This window comes from Zingiber officinale, chromosome 5A, assembly GCF_018446385.1.
Source record: "Zingiber officinale cultivar Zhangliang chromosome 5A, Zo_v1.1, whole genome shotgun sequence".
NCBI classification, from domain to species: domain Eukaryota; kingdom Viridiplantae; phylum Streptophyta; class Magnoliopsida; order Zingiberales; family Zingiberaceae; genus Zingiber; species Zingiber officinale.
In genome coordinates this window covers 111,086,924-111,102,535 of record NC_055994.1, presented here as the reverse complement: position 1 = coordinate 111,102,535, position 15,612 = coordinate 111,086,924, and the positions used below count along the sequence as shown (strand labels likewise).

Below are 15,612 nucleotides of genomic sequence, written 5' to 3'. Positions count from 1 at the left end.
ATCTAGATCGAATCCCTTAGATTAAGAATTTATCATCTACTAACTAAGTCAACTGCTCGTATCTCTTATCTCTTGATTGATTTGTCGTACGATTATTTTATTAGTTTATTGCTATCTTTTTATTGGTCGACTATTGATGATAAGCTTCAAAATTTTCAAACCATATCTTTGACCTCCAAATTGATTTAACTATCAGTTTGATGAAACCTTGCGTCAACTGATTCCTTCATTTGCCGAGTTTAATTTGACCTCGACTTATTAGGATTCTAATACCTAGAGACCATTTATCTATGGCCTCAATGTCAATGACTCACCGTGACTTTCACTTGTTTAGCCTTGGGTTCAGTGTTGGACCTGTGATTTTGGGACTTGAGACAAGCACAAAAAAATGGTGCCCTCAAAGTTTGACATTCATATATTTTCTAATCAACGTAAATATAATAGTATTTTTAATTCTAGAAATAAAAGATAAAAAAATATCATCCAAAACAATATGTCATAAGCAAATATTAATATAGTCAAAATGATCTAAACAAAATATAAAATTCATCTTTCGGACCAATATATGTCACTTGAATATTGTTCGTCTCGCAGTTTTAGAAGTAAAAGTATTGATTAAGTTAGCATAATCAACTTTCTCAACCACTTTTTTCTCGATAGATAACATAGCCAAGTCATTTAATCTTTCTTACGACATAGTTGATTGGAGATAAGTTTTGATCAATTTCAACTTGGAAAAACTCCTTTCAGCAGATGCAACTGTATCTGGTATAGTCAGCAAAATTCGATAAGCAATATAAGTATTTGGATAATAACTATCCATTTTCTTCAAATAATTCAGCACATCAATCGCTTTTTTTGATTCTCTTGGTAATGAGTGTCTTAACAACTTTAGTTTTAAATATAAATTTGATCCATCAACATCATAGTGTCCATCATGTGTTAAAGACTCTTGAATATTGACACATGAGTGTAAGAGATTATCATCATCAATATACTTCAATCTCTCCAAACTAAATAAAAATCCAAATGTTTCTTCATATTTTTGAAATTGTTCAAACCGAGTTTGAAGTGAAGAAAGAGCTTGATCAATTATAAATAGGAAGTAATTAACTCGAAAAGATTCTTTCGGAGACTGAGTTACCTCTTCACTATTGATCTCATCAAATTGTCTCTTTCTTCGGATGATGCGTTTTTCTCGAAAAATAGGTTCAATTCCCATTTCACTTGCAATATGTTCAGCTTCAATTAATGCTTGATCAAATTCAGATTCTCTAAACTCTTGGAGAGAAGAAATAAGTCCTTTTAATTGTCTAATAGCAATATCAATATCCATATTTTCTGCTTGGAGAAACTTACTAACAATGTTAATCTCATATAACAACTTATACCAAATTACCATTCCAAACACGAACTCAAAATTCTCAAGTTCAAATGATGCCAAACCCTCAGCTTCACTCTTTATTTTTGAGTCATCAGAAATGTTTGCCAAATCAATTAAAGCATCTCGTATTTTCGAAGTTTAATCTTTTATGGGCTTCACGCTGTCAACATGGCTTTCCCATCGTGTTTGTGATAGTGGCTTGACTGTAAGACCTTGCACATGATCTTTGAAGATTTGCCACCGCTTGGTAGAAGAAGAAAATAATGAATATATGCGTTGTATTACACTGAAAAAGGACATTGCTTTAGGACAACATTTCATCATATCACATAATGTGAGATTAAGACTGTGACATCCACATGGAGTGTAGAAAGCTGTAGGATTAATTTCAAGTAATCTACTCTGTACACCCTTATGTTTTCCTTTCATATTAGATCCATTGTCATATCCTTGACCTCTTCTATTATCAATGTCAAGTTCGAGATTGTTCAAAATATTTTTAAGCTCTGTAAAAAGCCCAAGTCCTGAAGTTTCATTAACTTTCAAAAAATCAATCCAAAATTCTTCAACCGCTATTGCATTTTCTGAATCATCCACACATCTAATTACAAGGGGCATCCGCTCCTCGTGACTTGCATCTGGAGTGCAATCAAGTATGACAGTGAAATACTTTGCATGTTTAATTTTTGCAATAATTGAACTTCTTACTTTAGCCGTCAACATCTGTATCAATTCATTTTGGATTTTGGGTCCAAGATAAGTGTAATGAATCTGCCTTTCTTGAACACGCCGAAGGTGCTCCTCCATTATTGGATCAAATTCAACAATCATTTCAATTAGTTGCAAAAAGATTCCATTATTCTCAACATAAAGCTTCTCATTATCTCCCCGAAGTGGCAAGTTATTCTTCGCAATTCTTTGCACAACTGCAATTATTCTCTTCAATACTTGTTTCCAATGTTCTCTCTCCTTGTTAATTGCTACTTGTATATTTTCATCAATTGTCTTTTTCTTTTGAAGTCCTCTTTCTAATTCAATCCAACTAGTCATGCAATCAATATGATCTTTTCTAGTTTCATGAAGACTGAGACATCGACTGATATTCTTCCAATCTTTGTATCCTTTGTCAGCTAGATGACCAAGTTTCATTGTGGTTCTTTGAGTCTTGAATAACTTGCAACAGAAACAAAAGATCTTGTCCATAGAAATAGAATACACTAGCCATCTTCTGTCACTTTTCTCACCATTTGGCAATTGCCTCTTATAATGTGATGGATTGAAGTGTCTGTCGGTGTTATCAAGAGGAAACAAAATATCATCATCTTTTCTAGGACCTCTTTCAACTAGAAAATCCCTAATATTTTGCATTTTGTCCCAATTTCCTGGATCATCAACATTTAAAGGGAACACGATCTCTTGATTTATATCTTCATCACTGTTATTTTTAGGCATATTGACTTCAACTTTATCATTTCCATATTATTTTTGGTCTTCATTTTGAAGTTCATTCAATTCACTATGTTTATGATCATTCAATTTATTATCAGTGTCATCCTGATTCAATTGTTCAGCTACTTCTGTTTGCTCTGCTTTTTGCTTGTTAGTGAAGTACTTATTAAGACTTCCTACTTGGCTTTGAATTAAAGCTTCTTCCTTTTTGTTTTTTCTTCCTTTTTTCTGCTCCAGACAATTGTTTTCTTATAGGAAACATGTTTGCTAAAAGCCTAAATATTAATCTACAACAACAGTTCATAGATTAAAATAGTTCCAATATTTAAATGCATACAAAATTCACGAAATCATAATATGTGTAAATATCATCATGCTAAATCATACTCAAATTTTTATCTAATATTAAAAACTATGGTGGGCTAATCATATTCTTCGAGCACCCCCATTCAACCGGTAAAGAAGCAAAATAAAAAGAAGAATTGATAGTAGATTCAGAGAACTAGAGAAGTAAAGTGTCATCTCAAGAGAACATAAATAGAACATACTATTGTATCTTCCTCTTTCCCTTCCATCGTCTTTAAAATCTGCACATACTCTCAAATCTCAAGCCCTAATTTATAAAAGTCATGGTAAAAGAGACATTGAAGAGAAAAACTGGATGCACAATGTATCAGAACCACTAGAGTCGAGATGCAAGATTTCACATATATTGTTAAGTTGGAAATGTAGAAAAACAAACAAGATGCCACTGAAAGTTGAAAGTTGAAAGTTCAATGCCTATATATTGATTATGAAAATTGTTAATTTAAGTGATGAAGATAGTAATTTTCATCAAATAACTTGCAAATCAAATCATTCATGAATAGTATTTATATTTGCCATTTTTCTTACTTTTTGGCAGCCAACAACATGTCTTCCTTTTCCAATAGCAGCACCAAAAAGGGAAATTAAAAAGAAACCTTGAAATGAACAAAACGAAAAATTTTAGGGCTCTGAGAAATTTACTTTCAAGCATAGCACAAGATTTAGCAAGGACACAAGTCACACAACTCACCCATCTTAAGAAGCAGGAGAGGAGATGATCAAGAACAGTGCGAGCGATTAAGTAACTGCAACTCAGATCGCACCACTGGAATCTTTAAATTTGATTGGCGCAAACTGCTGGGGAAGCCAAGCCGTCAAGGTGAGCGGAAGGTGAATCAGCCGTCGTTGAGTCGCCGATGGGAACAGGAGCAGTGACGTAAGCCACAGAGGTAGAGCTGATGGCAAAACGACGAAGGTGGCTTGCAGCACTTTTGCCGTTTGGCCAAGGGACGAACAGGATGTGGTATGCGGAGAGGAGAAGCAACAACGTTTAGGGCAAGGAAAAAAAGTAAAATTAAAACAACAACAAGGGCCACAATGCTTTTTTTTTAATTCATATTCGTATATTAGTGTTGATATGCTGCACCGCAACATATCAGATTTTTTTAATTATTTTTTTTTTAAATTTGAATTAAAAAATTAATACTTCTTTAGATAAATCCATAATACATGAATATATCCCCTAAACATATTACAATACTCTATAAATATTTAAATTTATTTCATTTTCAATTTTTCTTTTTACTAAATACTATAATCCAACTAGAAAGTCTAAACCCTAGAGGTAAAATCTTTTTAAAAAATAGCTTAAAAATTATAACCAAATTGGGAAACTGAACCCTAAAATAAAATTTTAAAAGAATATTTTAATTAATTTTTTTAGTTCAAAATTTTTTTAAAAAAATAATAAAAGACAAAATCTATTATTTTTTTGGATTTTGAATTTTAAAAAAATCAATATTTTATTTTATATATCCCTAAGCCATGAATATATCCCCTAAACGCATTACAATACTTCGTAAATACTTAAATTTATTTTATTTTTAATTTTTCTTTTTACAAAATACTATAACCCAATTGGAAAGCATGAACCTAGAGTTAAAATCTTAAAAATAAAAATAGCTTATAAATTATAACCCAATAGAAAAGCCTCAACCCTAAAATAAAATCTTAAAAAAATATTTTAATTATTTTTTTAATTCAAAATTTTAAAAAATAATTAAAAAGAAAAAAAAAATAAAGTTCATATCCTCAGCGACGTGCACAGTAGTATACTGTGCACATCGCACAGGATATCATATTCCTCGAGATATATATATATATTATGTATATATAATTATTTTTTTAAATTTTGATGCTCCTAAAATTTGGGGACCCGAGGTACTTACCTCACAATTTATATTAAAGGTCCGGGCATACTCGGGTTGATTTTGACTCGTTAGGACATCTATTTACTAATTCATTCTTCTAAGACTCCAGTATTGTTGTAAGCATCCGATTCTCCTTTATTTACCTAAACTTCCATTACTTGCTAATCATTTAGTCCATCTTAACATATTTGGATTTCTGGACTTCCACTATTACCGGGAGTGAACTGTTTAAAAAAGCTGTGGTATAGTGTGCAACTATGAGTTTGCTCCAACCTATTATAAGGAGACATAGACTCGCACACTTTGCACATAACCTCCAAAATTGGAATGTAAAGGAGTTGAACTGTGCGAGAATTTCACCAAGGCTATAGCTATACTACACCTAAGAAGATTGATGGTCATTACCTAATTTGGTTAATAAATCATACATTATTTTTGCAAAAGCATCCCACTCAATTGGCTTTACCGTCATCTATAAAGAGGTAAATCAAGAAATTAAACAAGACATTAGCTATGTGGAAGGGTATTTTTCATCCAATTCGATGGGAATCGACCCTTGCCTATTTCTATAAATCTATCACGTAGCAACCCGCTCAAATATACTTTGGGAGCCACCAATAAATCACACACTAAGACCTAGTGATAGTGGTATTGTAAAAAATATAGTACCGCCACTGATACGGTGGATGACGTGGAGCCTTTAAATTGGGTCAAAGTCAAGAAGGTTGGTTGATGTGACAATCAAAATCAAGGAGGGTTAACCCTCGAAGTCAACATAGTCACTGGCGGAGGCAATGGGGCGTGAGGGGGTGCTTCCGCACCCCCTTCTTCTGGAAAAAAAATGTTGGTATAAGTGATTAAAAAAATAAGGGGCATAATTGTAATTTTTTTAAATTTATTGGACTTTTTCTCAAAAGTGTCATTAAACAAAACCTTTCTTTTTCTCATTGCCCGATCCTTTTCCAATAGTCGAAACTTTTTTCAAACCGACCCTTTCCTCTTCAAACCTGCAAAAACCCTAATCGTGCTAAGAGGTTTTGTCATTTCTCCCTCTCCAATCTCCTCAAACCGTTGCCCTCATGTTTATCGCCTCTTCACTTCATCAACACCTCATGCCACTATTGTTCGCCTATTCCGTCGACGTCGTTGGCTGCCACTGTGCTTCGTCGCTTATCCTCCACAACAAGCAAAATCCCTTCAATTTTAGGTGAATCTTGTTCCTTATTTCATCTTATTCCTAATTTCATGATTTATACTTGGTAGTACTGCAATTATTATGTTGATTACATAAATCAATAATTTTGTAGAATTGACATAGGTTATGGAGAAATTTTTAAAACAAAGTGTTGAGTCTTCTAAGAGTTATATGGAAGAAAATAGTAAGAAAAAAATATTCTTGCGTTGAATTCAACCAGGATGATGTTGTTAGTGACCCAGGGATACACAACCCAATTAATGAATTTGATGTTTCTATTAGAGATCATATTCGAAGAGAATATTTGATTAGAGAACCTTGCTAATCATTTAGTCATAGTTATCCCCAAAGACAATTTGGTAAAGAGAATATAAGTTTCCAAGTTGCTTGATTTAAAAAATTTTCATAGTTAAAGTACAGCATATCAAAAGATGCATCTTTTTGTTTTTTGTGCTATCTCTTTAAAAAATTTCGCATAGAGGATGTCGAGTTGGAGATTAGGCATTTACTAATTCAGGGATGAATAATTGGAGAAAAGTAATAGAAGTACGTAATACGCATTGGTGGTGCAGCTAGTGCTCACAATGATGCAAGAACACAACTTGATGTTGGGACCTTGATGTCGCTAGAGGGGGGTGAATAGTGTCTCACCCAAATCGTCGCTTCCTACGCTTGTTAGTGCACAATAGAAATACAAAACAAATCTAACAAATAGAAAGCTAAACCTAGAGGCAATAATCAAGACAATCAAACCTCTAACACGTTTATGTAACGTGGTTCGGATATCACTTACACCTACTCCACGGTTGTCCGTAAGATGGACGATCCTGATCCGTCGGTGGATGACTCCCCGAAAAACCTCTGACTAGCTCAAGTAGCTCCTTGTGGGTGGAGAAATCTCGCCACAAACTCGCACAAGCTCTTGATCACTCAAGAAGACCTTGGAGACTCTAATAGGGGTTAACCACTTCTATTTTCGTCAACCTTAACAAATCTTTCAATGCTTGATTATATAGGTCACGAGTTGGAAAACCCCGCCTACTAGTTGACTGCCAAAACCATTAGTCGACTGTCCTTTGTGGAGATTCGACCATTGCAACCCAACAGCTCGATACCAGTCAACTGATACTTCTATCAGTCGGCTGCTCCACACTAATCGAACAAACAGAAGCATTTTGTTCACTCCTAGTCGACTACCCGGTCGACCACACCAGTCGACTGATGAAAACATCAGTCGATTGATACAATACTGCTACAGTAACGCTACATTACTGCTACAGTAAACCCCTACTCCTAGGATTTAACCCCCGAGTACATTCACTCAGCACTTGTCCTCGCTCGACCAACCTAGACCTAGCCTTCTAGCCTCCTCCATCAACCTTGCGTCCCCGGATGCCTCCCCATCCTTCACGTCTTGACTTCTGGAGCTTCCATTGGCCTTGTCATTGTTGTCGGGTCTTCCTTTGCCAAGAGGTTGCGCCTCCGGGACTTCATCCATTGCCAAGTCACACTTGGACTTACGTTGCTAAGACTATATGCTTGGACTTACACCACCAAGACTCATCCTTGGACTTTACTCCTTTGCTAAGATTACACTTAGACTTTTCTTGTTGTACATGTATCCTACACACTCACAATGCATATCAAATACAACAATAAACCTAACTTAAACTTTTTCCCAAACATCAAAAACTAGGACATCTAGATTGCTCCAACAATCTTCCCCTTTTTGATGTTTGGCAACCCATTTAAGTTAGGGAAATAATATAGCAATATATATGTAAATAAACATGCAAATCAGCTCATGCATAAATAATGGAACCTAAATCCCTAGGCTCCCTCTTTACTTAAGCTCTCCCTTGAGCTAGGATTTCTTGCAAAGGTAAACTTCTCCCCCTTTTCTAATAAATGAGCAATCGCTCTCCCTTCACCTAAGCTCCCCCTTGAGTTAGAATTTCTTGCAAAGGTGTGTAGGTTTCCCACTTAAACCTAAACTTCTCCCCCTTTGTCATACATCAAAAAGAGTTCCAATAATATATCAATTATTGAACTCTTTGACCTCTAATGACCATAAGCATCATGTATTAATCTCCCATAAGATTACATACATGTTCACCACTCTTTTGGTCATTTTCTAATGTTGAAAAATATTTTCAGACCATATCAGTCGACTGTCATAAGTCCCAGTCGACTGTCATCGTCAAAATGAGCTTACAGAGATATTTTGTGCTCAAAATTACTATTACCCGTCGACTGGTAACTGTACCAGTCGACCGATACTCTATTTTGGCAAAAATCAGCCTTTCTGACCCACTTTCAGAAATACGCCAAAAATTTCCCAGACATTCAAAAAATCTCAAATTTTGTGGAGAGGTCTATTTTATCCATGTCTACTTGGGAAACATATATATAAAAATATATTTATCACATATTTCAAGATTGACACAAAATTCAAAACTAGCTAAATAGTTCAATTGAACCTTGACCTAAAGTCCTAGTTTTGGCTTCCTCTTGATGTATCTACCCATACTTAACCATAATGCATCCCTAGCATTAATTTATATGGTATCTATACATCAAAGACTAATGTTCATACAATATGAACTCAATTCACATTTCCATGCATGAAACACATTACAATTGTGCCAACCCACTAGGTTAGAGACTTAAGTCTGTCTCCTAACCACTTGACACATTTGATAACCCATCTACCATGGGTCCCAGAGGCTCTTCGTAACCTTAGAAATTTTAACCTTAGTCACCTCCCTTGATGACTTATCCACTATGGCTACACCCACATGGTGTACCATGGGTGACACTTGGCTTACAAACTTGACTTTCTTAACCTTAAACATCTTGTCTTTGGTTAATTTCTTCTTGTCCTTCACCTTGGACACCTCATCCTTTTCATAATTATATGCCACCCAGGCTTATTCCTTTTTATTGGCATTGGATGACTTTCCCTTATCCTTGGTCACTCCTCCCTTACCAATGTCATGTGTCACCTTAGCACTTGACCTCCTTTTGATCTTGGAGGGACCCAATTTGACATTTTTGGATCTTTGACCACCCAAATACATGTCAAGTCCTTTAGGTCCAATAATGAACCTCTCTAGGACTTTCTCCATTTCCTCAAGCTTTGCCTTCAAGGCTTGATTTTCCAATTCTATGGTTCTAACCCTAGAATAGACCTACCATTCCTAAGCATGTGTCTCCCCTTCTTGGGATTAATGCCTAGGTTTTCACCCACTTTCCTTCCCTTAGGCAAAATGATTTGAGTCTTATTAGGTCTACCCTTACTAGATTTAGCATGAATAGATCTCCTAAGGTTATCATCTACATTAACCCTATTCCTTTCATTATATCTAAATCCATGATTATGCTTGGGTAAATAATAAAAATTATTTTTAGAATGCATGGAAGAATTTAAATTTGAAATTGAATTCAAATTAGAGTTTACCTCCCTTACCCTTGAAGCTCTCTTCTTCTCCCACTTCTTCAAGTGCGTCAATTTCTTGAGCTCTCCTCTCCTTGGGCACTTTGTGTGGTAGTGTCACCACTCACCACACGTGAAACACCTAATGTGCTTCTTCTCCTTCCTAAAACTCACATTAGTTAAATCAACCTTGTTAAGTTTAGACTTTACCTCCCTTACCTTTTGGAGTATTGGACACCTACTCTTGTAGTGTCCCATCTTACCGCACTCAAAGCATTTGATGTGGTTCTTTGTACTCTCCTTGGTAGTTGAGGTGGAAGGTTGAGCTTCCAAGATCTCCTCTTTCTTGGATTGCTCTTCTTCCTCCTCACTTGAAGATGTGGACGGTTCCACTTCTTCCTCTCTTGAAGATGTGGATGATACCTCCTCATCTTCCTTCTCCTCCTCGGATGTTGAACCCGTGTCAACATCCGATTGATTCTTCGCTTCTTGGACCAATGAGCCATTCTCTTTGGGCTCCTCCTTTTCTTGGATTTGTGTAGGACTCTCATAAAGTGCAATTACCTTTTTCCAAAGGTCACTTGCATTCTCATATTCACCTACATTCAATATTGCATTAGGAGGTAATAAATTAATTAAAATTCTAGTTACCTCATTGTCCGTCTCTGATTGCTCCCTTTACTTCTCGGTCAAATATTGAGGTCGGAGACGCTTTCCCTTTTTATCTGTTGGAGCTTTAAATGGTTCCTCCAAAGTAATTCATTGGTTCCAATTCATTTGGAACCACATCTCCATACGCTTCCTCCAATAGTCGAAGTCCTCGTGCTCGTATGGAGTTGGGATTCAGATGTCCCATCTGAGAGGCCCCTCCAACTCCATCTTCTTCCTCTAGCCTAAGGGTGTCAATTCGGGTGGGTCGGATCGGGTTGGGTCGGGTTGAGTTTTTTTTTTTAACCCAACCCAAACCCGACCCGAACCCGTGTTCAACCCAAAACACCTCAACTGGAACCCGAACCCGACCAACCCGAACCCGACCCATATAACCCGAAAATCCGATTCAAAACGATTTTTTGGGGTTATTTTCCCTATAATTCTTCACTTTTATCTCAATACTCCATCATTATCATACAAACATGATATTAATATACATAAAAACATCTAAATTTTTAAAATAAAATTTGATTTAACCCTAAAAAAACCCACAAAACCCTATATTTAAGCCAACCCGGGTCAACCCGAACCCGACCCGACCCAACCCGAAATTTTTTTGCTCTCCAACCCTCCAACCCAAACCTGACCCGAACCCGAAAATGCCCAACCCGAACTTGATTTTTTCGGGTTGACTTGGGTTGGGTCGTCGGGTCTGGTTCATTTTTGACACCCTTACTCTAGCCGCTCTCTTGGTAATTAGTCCAACAAGAGCTAACCTTGCTCTGATACCACTTGTTGGGACCTTGACACCGCTAGAGGTGGGGTGAATAGCGTCTCACCCAAATCATCGCTTCCTACGCTTGTTAGTGCATAACAGAAATACAAGACAAATCTAACAAATACAAAGCTAAACCTAGAAGCAATAACCAAGACAATCAAACCTCTAACATGTTTATGTAATGTGGTTCGGAGATCACTTACTCCTCCATGGCTATTCGTAAGGTGGACGATCCCGATCCGTCGGTGGATGACTCCTTGAAAAACCTCTGCTAGCTCGAGTAGCTCCTTGTGGGTGGAGAAACCTCGCCACAAACTCGCACAAGCTCTTGATCACTCAAGAAGACCTTGGAGACTCTAATAGGGGTTAACCAGCTATATTTTCATCAACCTTAACCAAGCTTCCAATGCTTGGTTATATAGGCCATGAGTTGGAAAATCCCGCCTACCAGTCGACTGCCAAAAACTATCAGTTGACTACCATCTGTAGAGATTTGACCATTGCAATCCAACGGCTCAATACCAGTTGATAATCATGATTTTGGCTATATTATCTTGATTCATAATGCAAGTTTTTAATGATATTTTCATAGATTGAATTCATATTTACATCACATTTCATAATTACATTTGATCTTGGACTTAATTGCAAATTAGTTTATTATCATGGTATTTAATGCTAATATTTGATTATTATTTTGTATGCATCAAAAGGATCATGGACCCGATCATATCAGACCACATTTGCAATCAAGTCTAGCATTCTCCTTATGATTCCAGAATTGATCTAGACAGGATTTCCTCTGTTCTTTGACTACTGACGATTTCAGATTATTACAAGCTCGATGGGCATTCCTTGAAAGCTAAGAACATCGTCTGAATAAGCTGAGAGTTCAGATCTTTGCTGTCGATTGTTTGAAGGGTGTTCCTAGAAGCGTTTATGCTTCACGACAGAGAGAAGGAGTTTGGATCCGGGGTTGGATGTGGATTGCTATCTATTCTTGTTTTTCATTTCTCATACATTTGCTCAGATCTGATGATCTGATAGTCAGATTGTAGTTTAATTCTTAGTTTGAATTTCCTATTTCGTTCTCTACAAATTAGTGTTTAGTTTCAATTTATAAATTTAGAAAACCCCTTGTTTGATTTATTAGATTTGTGTGACAGTGTTCATGTTTGAATGTTGAATGAATCATTTGATATTTTTATTGTTTACCTCTATTAAACATTGCTGAATGAGGTTGAGAATTGGAGGCTTATTATTTGAGTTTGATTTTTGAAGTTGCTTGTGATTATGACTTAAATGATGATTCAGTTTCTACAAGTGTGTGAGGGCTAAAGAGTTTAGTTTTTATGGTTATTGTAAATTGAATATGTGGGGATTGATTGATTTGATGTAATGATGTAGTAGAAACCGAATTCAATTATTGTTAACTGGATGAGGTGGAGTTTAATCATGTTTAGATGAGAATGAACCTTCTTTGAACTTATTTTTGCTTGTAGGAGAATTCAATTTGTAATGTGAACCAAATGGAAGTGTTAAATTTACCTTGTTGATGTAAAAATTCGATTTGAATCAATTCTAGAATTCACATACATTCATTAGTTATTCTTACAAAAATACGAGTTGGGACTCCTTCCTACAATACTTTTATTTAGTTTAGTTGTGTTCCCAATCTTTATTAATTTGGAGTGTCTCGTGACATGTAAAATGACAACCACTAAATTTTGGCATCGTTGCCGGGGAACCATAACTAATGTGTGTGTTTATTTTGGATTGAGCATTGATTTGATGATTTTATTTTGTTAGAATCTTTATTGATTTGATTGCTTATTTCTTTTTATATTTTCATGTTGGCTTATTTCTTAATTGTTAAGTTCCTTAATTTTCATATATTCATATGTTTGAAACTTTATGCTCTTGAGTCTTCTAATTTTGAGTGTTAGTGTTGTAGTGTAAAAATAGGAGATTTCTTTAGCATGGATCCATATTTTCAGAATTTTGGAGGTGGAATGGAGAATCAATATTTTCAGCCTGAGTACCAATTTTACCCAACTATGGATCAACAAAATAAGTATGAGTCATTTTCAAATGCTTATAATGCTAATTGGGTGAATTATTCACATTTCAGGTATGAAAGTTCACAAGGATAATTTATTGAGCCATATCCAACCTACCAGAATTCATGTGAGTTTCAAGAGGTTTCAACATCTTCTATGACAAATCCTTTTCAACAGAATGATCCTCAAATTGAAGAGTGAATATGGAGAGTCAAGGAGATTATGCAACAAATGAGAGAGCATTAATAGCAACAATTCTCAAGGATACAGAATATACAGAGTCAGTTAGATCAAATTGCATCATCCATCAATTAGTTACAAGCACAAAACTCCAGTGGGGAGATGGAAAGTAGAGATTCTGTCAGGCCTGACCCTACTCCCATTTCTTCGTAAAATTTTTCTAGTATTATTTGTGATGATAATGTAGTTGTTCAAATTTCTGATTCTACTAATGTTGTTTCTTTAGATGTTGTGAATGATGCAGATACAGATGCAGAAGATGATTTAAGTGTAGGGGATTGCTTACTGGAAGCATTACCTCAAGAATCACCAAGAATAGAGGATGTAAGTGTAGGGACTTGTGCTATGGAGGCAAGAACTCAAGAATCACTACATGAAGTTGTACATTCATCTGAACCAGAGCCTGTGCCATTATTTGATGAAAAGGAGGTAACAATCACCACTCCAGGTACCTTTCAACATGACAAGGTGAGTATTTCTTGTGATACATCAGAAAATTTCATAAATGTACCATTCATTGATTTTATTAGATGTGATTCATTGTTTGATACATTTTCTACTAAGACTAATATTCTTCTATTCTTTTCTCATCCATTATGTGAGTGGGAGAGATTGTCTTTTATTGATGCTGTAGGAGAATATAAGTTTCCGAAGTGGATGCTTGAATTGAATCGCCTTCGACCTCCAAAAAGAATTTTGAAAGGAAAAATGATGAATAAAAAGGATTTGATTGGAACCACAATTACTCCATTACCGGCATGGATTCTTATACTAAATCTTCTTCAACCGTCGGGAATTAAAGGGGAGTTGGCTCCAATTTTATTTTCTTTTGCATTTTAATTCATGCTTTGTATTTAGTTTTTTTGTTAATAAAATCTTTGTTGTGACTTTCCTTAGTTTCATATTTTCTTACATTTGCATTTTACTTCCATACTTTACATTTTATTTAGTTTACATAGCATGCCATTTTGAATAAATTCTCCATGGAATTGATCTAGTAATATTTTTAAGATGGTAAAAGTTTCTTAAATTTGATCATCAATTTTAGGTCATTTGACATGATTGGATGCTCTACTTGCATGATATTGGTTAGTGTGGTGGTGGATTCTATGTTGATCGATTGAGCTTCATTGCATGAAAATACCTAGAGAGGACCACTTTAAGCCTATATTCTATTATATTGTTGTGTGGCATGCACTTATAATAATTGAAACTTTAGAACTTTCTTTGCTTCTTTTCAAAGTCACAATAGCATATGTATGCATGGAAATGAAGGATAGTTCTTATTCTTGTTCCCTCATAATTTCTAATTTCTTTCCTCGCACTTTTCTTAAAACATTCTCATCTAGTATTTTAATCCTTGATCACTTTGCCTTGCCTTCGTTCCATTGGGAGTGTTAGATGAATTTTTGATGAGTTGGATCGACTAGATGGACAAAGATTAAGTGTGGGGGAGGATTGTTTATCGTTGAAGTCATGGAGATTCCCTAATACAGGTTGATTGGAAATTTTGGAATTGTGAAATCATTTATTGATTGATTTTCTTAAACTGGCTAATTTTACTACATAACAAGAAATTAGTAATGGGTAGGAGCTGGACAAAATCAGAGATTGAATGTAAGAGTTGTAGCTGATGAAAGTGTGGATTGCTGAAGTAAAAAGCACATTTTTCTGTGAACCTGATTTGATTTATTGTGAAGAATCTCAAATTATTTTTCATGTAGCCTTAATTATGTTAATGCAGAATTTTGAAGTTGCTAATGTTGTAAGGAGTTAAAGAGGTGATTTGCTGGGTTACTACAGGGCTCAGTTTAAACCTCTATCTATGCAATAGAAAGGCATCTCTGAAGTGAAAATTCAAAAGCTGGAAATATAGGAATTTAATTTTGAGTGTAACTGCTGAGTTACAAAAACTAAGTTCAGTTCCTAAAGGATGTATTGTGAGGGCAATTCAATATGGTAGAAGTGAAGTCTTTTGAGATAAAATTTTGATTATGCTTCAGATCTTTAGCAATTCAGAGGATTTTCCATGTGCATAGAGTTTGAATAGTAGTTATGCTTTGAGGTTGAATCAAAAATCAAAAGAGTACTAGCAGCTAATGAATTCCGGAATTGAAGCTTTAAAAAAATTATATAGAAACCAGTGTGCCAGCTTCAATATGTTGTGTGCCAAGTTCTGGAT

The 15,612-nt window shown here is 35.4% G+C and overlaps 1 protein-coding gene across 1 annotated transcript; it reads right to left on the bottom strand.

Annotated features, from left to right (window-relative positions):
- Window positions 1-1,522: 1,522 nt before the first annotated feature.
- LOC121979901 (zinc finger MYM-type protein 1-like) lies at window positions 1,523-2,836 on the bottom strand. The gene has a single exon (XM_042531879.1). The coding sequence runs from the start codon at window positions 2,834-2,836 to the stop codon at window positions 1,523-1,525; it is 1,314 nt and encodes a 437-aa protein (XP_042387813.1).
- Between the last annotated feature and the right edge of the window lie 12,776 nt (window positions 2,837-15,612).

Excerpts from the sequence above, each read along its gene's own strand:
- LOC121979901 (XM_042531879.1), bottom strand. The coding sequence starts at position 2,836 with ATGCCTAAAAATAACAGTGATGAAGATATAAATCAAGAGATCGTGTTC.